Below are 6,058 nucleotides of genomic sequence, written 5' to 3'. Positions count from 1 at the left end.
CATTGCAATCAACTTTCATTCATTCCGGATAGAGTCCCGAACTGTTGCTTATCGGCCGAAGATATCTTCCACCTAAAGAAAGGTACGAATATCCGTTTACCTTTCCGAAAATATCTCTCACAAGGTTTTGTGTTGCCACATGAAACACGAATAAATAAAGCGTATTTGTACTTATGTACTGGAATATGACAAAAATCGCTGTAGGAAATCCCGTCCTCATTTGATGTCGGTGGTCCCTCAACGGATTTTAAGGAACCTCATGAGTAGTGCACTACAAAGATGTACATGTATTGCGGTATCTCGAACATCGTAGGGAATGAAAGATGAGGGGGCCTGGTGCAGCACATTCAGTTGCCTGAGAACATCAAAAGCGAGAGATTCTGCTGGGTTCCAGGTGAGTCTCCCGAAAAACCAAATACATTTGCAAATGGGTGTAAATTCGCGAATATCTGTCCTCTGCTGTTGTCGGTAAAGTTTGCGTGCATGGTATAGCAAACTTAAATTGTTGAGAAGTCGCTGCATCTTGCAGTTCGGTCGCCGATTAATACCCGATTTTACGATTGGCCAAATCATGGGATGTATTAATTTGGAACTTGTGGTTCTGTTCTGGTAAATAAAGCCAGTTTAAAAGCTTTTGGGTGTATTCTTTAACCAGAACTTGATAGATAAACACGACAAGTAGAAGAAAAACGACGGCACCAAAATGAAATATGCGTTAAACACGGTATTCATCCGCAACGTATTACCGCAAATGAACATTAGATTATTTAGTATAAATATTTGCTCAACTGCTTGGATCACCAATTCTAATCCTAATAATCAAGCTAAAATTCTTACAATCACCGGTCTCTATTGAAATCCCTAGAGGCGTGTTTTCTGCAGAACCGTGGCAAAGTTACAAACAACAGCAGGAATTGTCCAGATTTTGAACGTCTCTGGCATCAGCCGGCAAAAAATCTTGATAGACCAGTTCACTCAGTTGGCAGGGCATACACGCAGACCCACTCATCGCGTCGCCGCTTGTGATGTCTGGCAATATAGTCAGATTGCTTGATCAAGGAGGCTTTCGCCTGTTTGGGTGTGATTAATCAGGCTTATCGGTTGTGCGCTTTTCCCTTGGCGTCAAGTGCCCGACTTCACCTCTAAGCACGCTAGATGAGCCCCACTATGCGTGGGATTCTAGTGTGATGCTTTCGCTCTTTGACACCAAAGGCATACTGCCATAGGAGAAGCAAGCTTGAGTGTCTATGCGCAATGTGATTGTGGGTATTTCTGATCAGTGATAAACCGTGCGGGTATATTGTTCGAAGTAATTATGGTTTCACATTTTTCGTCGGTTGCATTTACACCCCATTCCGTCATTAAACATCTGAAATTGTGATAGATAGTGTTAATTGACAGTGATGAGCAGACTTCGAAAAATGAAGTAGGACTGACATTCAACAAACAATATTTTCCGAAGAATGGTTGATAAAAGTCTAGCTGACGATGTGATATTAAAAACCGGTATAAGGCTTACGAGTGTCGTAGGTTGCGTAAAACCCTCGAAATTCCACCGACCTATCTGTCCGCATTACGACTGTCAGTTTGTTGCCTGTCGAAATTCGTGTCGGCGGTAAGCGTTTTCCAGTCCACGTGTCCAACAGGTTCTCACGGCTTGCGGGTCCGTCGTACACGTGAACAAAATCATTATCTGATTCAAGCTGAAATAATGGAAAGCAACATTTGTCGCAAGTGACTCCAAGTTACGGTCTCTATCGGGAAGAGCAAGCCGGCTTGCAAATTTTCCCAAGCATGCATTTTGTGACCTGTTTGCAGGTTGATCACATATTTTCGGTTGCTTCCATTTTTTATTTTCGTGTGGCAGCACACGTGAAAGAAGCAGCACAATGGAACGTACTTTCGTATCCAAGTTATAATTGCTTTGTTTGTTTTGCCATGCTTCACGATAATCAGATCTCTTAGCAACACAGACACCAGCGCCTATGGTCGAGATTCGCGAGATGCGTAATGTTCACTTCACCAGTTTTGGAAGCGATTAATGTCGGCTGCAAAATGCCTACTGTAAAGCTACTGAGACGCTCTAGTAGGTAGGAAACGCATTCAAAATATATCCATGGGTAAAAGGTAAAACGGTATTCTCAATCTGGTTCTATTATTTGAGGGAAACTGTGTGGTAAAACAAACAGGTAGAGAAAGTGCACGTGAAAGACCTTTTGAACCCGTTCCCCAAAAATGATTCCCCGTTAAAAAATCACCGCACAACAATAGAATGTGGCCTCATTTCACTCAATATGAATTGACCTTCGAAGACAATCGCTGTTGCCTTCGACGGCGCACATGTCCGCGAAACTTCAAGCATCATGCACTGTTTTTTGTCGTTAGATGATATTCTCGCCAGGAGAGATCAACTTTCTATGGTAGAGCGATCCAAGCGAATATACACTCATTTGCAAAATAAGTTGGTTTTTTCGAGAGACTCATCTGGAACCCAGCTGAATCTCTCATGTATGAGGCGGCCTGGTGCAGCACATTCAGTTGCCTGAGAACATCACAAGCGAGAGATCCAGCTGGGTTCCAGGTGAGTCTCTCGCAAAAACCAAATTAGTTTCAAATGTGTTTATATTCGGTAATTTCGTGCAATTTTTTCAAGTAGAACATAAGTTTGACGGAACCCGTGAACTACGCCTACCTGATGAGCCCCAAAATGGGCGGAACCGGTCGTGTGCTGTCGACAGATATTCAGCGACCTTATGAGTAGTACATTGATAGAGCGATCCCCAAAATGGGCGGAACCGGTCGTGTGCTGTCGACAGATATTCAGCGACCTTATGAGTAGTACATTGCATAGAGCGATTCCACTTATTTATTATTTACGCAAAAGGTTTTCACCACCTCTGGGTGCTGTTGCCATTTATAACAATGAAACGTTGAAAATAAGGCGTGCACGGAGCACACGATTGAAACCATGTAGATTAAGTGCACTAGAGAGACTGGGGCGCAGTGAGAGTTCAAATTACGCAGTCACACTGCAATGTAATTTCTCTTCCTTCTGATTGTCTGCTAACAATTCCGAAAGCGCATGAAGTACCACAGGAATCGTTTCATCTCCAACACCAATCAGCTAATGAGTTGTGCTTTTGAAGTCAAATGGGTGGAACTGAATGGTAAGGTTTTCCAGCTGCGCAGAAGGATTCACATCATATTCTAGGCCTCGCCCCATTCATGGGTTGTGCTCAGAGTTTCTTTTGCAGAGACTAAAGTGTGGTCTAGTCAAAAGTCGATGGAATTCAACATAAAATTTTTAGGACATTATGGATTCCCAATGTTCCAAAATGTGGTATACATTCCAATTTTTCAGAGTACGTATTACTTGCTGGCTTATACATATACCATACACTATGAAGCAGCGCATTCTTAAAATTCACGAAGTATTCTTGCCGCAACCTCGCATTCTGTGGAATGCAGTGCGTTATTTAATCAGTCTATTAAGATCCCGGGTATCACGACTACCCTTTCGCTGAAAGTGGCTTGCCGAAACGCAACTCAAGCAATCGCAACGACACAACACAAAAAAATCAAAACTATTTTACCTACTTCAAAGTCTTCAAACTGCAACCGAACGACACAATCTTGAGGTCGGGAAATGATCCACGTGTAGCTCAGGTAGGCATCATATTTCTGTGGGTAATTTGGTGAAGCGATGCTCTTTGTTGGGTTTGAAAAACTTGTGGTGCAGATGCTTGTCCTCGTTCCTTCACTTATGCGACAGACTGCAAAATTTTACACACACAAAGTGAAAATGACCTCCCATATCACCGACTTTTATGCATTTTATACACCGATTAAAATAATCAAATGTTATTTGAATCATTATATTATGAGCAACAGCTTGAATTTTCCATAAATCTGGTAGCATCATCTTCTTTGCTGATTGTTACATGAATGCCGTACTTAGTCCTCTTTTCGAGGATAGTCGAAACACTGCTGGCATTGTTTCAAACACTCTCCGGCAACGTCATAAACGTTTAAATATGTAAAAATCACTATGAGTGCACACCATCATATTTGAAATATCGTTCCATCTGAAACCCGAGGTGACCCATGTAATGTTCATTCACTGAGGGTTTTTTATACGTACAGAAAACGAGTGTCCTCAAGTTAATCCATTTACGCTAACTTAATTCCAACACACGAGTTCAGATCAAACTTTTGTCTCACCATCGAAATAGGGTACCGAAACTGTGCATGTTTTTCCAAAATGAAGATTTTGAGACTGGCAAACCATTTCACAAATTTTGCTCAAATAATGCCAGTAGCTGCTACCCTGGCTGTTTGTAAGTTTAAATGTTTCAACATCCCGTGACTTACCACCAGGTTGACAGTCTATAACGGAATTAAAGTCGGCAATTTGACGCAGGTAATACCATGGAATGGCGCAATGAAGAGATGAAATGTCGCTTTGCGTGGCTTTGCGCATCACATTCCATGCTACTGTTATTAGAATTGAAAACGTCAGGCCACGTCCCTTCTACTCCGTGTCTTATACTATTAGACTACTGTGCGCAGATACATCATGAACGAACAGCTTCAAAGGTTAGGTAATAAGGCAACACTACATCTATGGATAGCTATCTATGCAAACTTTGCGCAATTTTATGCATATCTTGGAGAATCGGTGTCCATATCGGGGTCTTGTGATTGCAGTGTACACTTTCTATGTAACTTTATTCACGTTTGTTAACTCGTATCTATGTATAATCATTCCCGGGTGAAAACATTTTGCTTTGGATAAATTGCTGGCAAATTAGCAGAGTAAAATTCGTATCGAAAATGACAGCCTTCAACGACGCAGTAACCAGTGTTAATTGTTTATCTGTAACACCCTAAAGGTGCCTAGCTGCCATGCCGTCCAAACGAACCCCGGGATATTGTCAGCTTGTTCAAGCCTAGACAGATGAAGTCGTGAAGCAGAGGCCGGGTCCGAACCACGGACCTTCCGGTTAGTAAATTACGCTCTTACCACTTGAACCATATCGCCGTTATATGATTAGTAAACAGTTTTGACTGAAATGCATTTACTAATCGATATAGAATCCGTCATCAGGTTTTAAAAACAACTGCGTTTTCTTTTCGAAGCCTCTGAAGAAAACTCGGGGAGACGTATCTCACCAGCACTTGTTAAATCAGAACAGCAACCTCCCACATGTAAAACAGTTGCCCACGAAGAAAAAACAACATAGTCCATCGTCAGGTAATCCTGGCGCCTTTTCTGGTTGTTTCAACTCTTGATATTACGCAGAAAGTTGTGCCAAATATACCAATATGATATAGCAATGATGCCTTAACCGGACGGTATTAGAGAATAGTTTGACTTCAGCGCATTGTGGGTTGTCATTTCGAAGTTCATTATGCATCTCTGTAGAGCATGCATTCATCTGTGAACATTTGTGCGCTGGGAAATACTATCGTCTTCTGACTGTGGCGAGTCATATCGCTTTGTGTTGAAATAAAGGGAGAATATGCGTACCCAGAACAGTTGGAGTTGGCATGTTACCCATGATGTCCTCGTCGTCTTTACAAAAATCATATTTTACTACAATTTTACCAGTTTGTCCCTATTTTTGTGCACACCAACTTGGAAAAAATTGATAACTTGTTCATGCAGGCTGAACATTTATGTATGAAAGCAGGCTGCTACCGAGGGCTGCATGATACTTTGTCATTAATGTTTGAACTCACTTGAGTGGTATTTCGCTGCAAACCCATGGCGTTGAAGTGCGCCATCGGTGATCATGTCAATTCTCAAATTATTGCAGGTTGATACAATAGGCGATGGCAATTGATCTCCAGTCCATTTGCCAAGAAGTGCATCCGATTTATGTTGTCCATCGTACACGAACAAAAAATCACGAAGCCGCTCAAGCTAAATTGGATAAGTAGTATAGAAACACAAAGTTGTCAATATCCTTTGCAGTAGTAGCAAACGACAATGCCGAGGTGACTATGCAGAAACTATGGATCAACTGATCAGTATAAACTCCCGGGAATATACACA

At 41.8% G+C, this 6,058-nt stretch overlaps 1 protein-coding gene across 1 annotated transcript; it reads right to left on the bottom strand.

Moving 5' to 3' along the window:
• Positions 1-1,520: 1,520 nt before the first annotated feature.
• Positions 1,521-5,797, bottom strand: T265_13098 (hypothetical protein; the record flags this gene model as incomplete). Its single annotated transcript, XM_009167155.1, has 3 exons — positions 1,521-1,703; positions 3,598-3,773; positions 5,743-5,797. Coding segments are annotated over 3 exons (414 nt in total), but the record flags the coding sequence as incomplete, so codon positions are not given.
• Positions 5,798-6,058: the final 261 nt, after the last annotated feature.

Source organism: Opisthorchis viverrini, assembly GCF_000715545.1.
Source record: "Opisthorchis viverrini unplaced genomic scaffold opera_v5_36, whole genome shotgun sequence".
Lineage (NCBI taxonomy): Eukaryota > Metazoa > Platyhelminthes > Trematoda > Opisthorchiida > Opisthorchiidae > Opisthorchis > Opisthorchis viverrini.
Note: the sequence above shows the minus strand (reverse complement) of the source record. Positions and strands in the feature narration are given on the sequence as shown.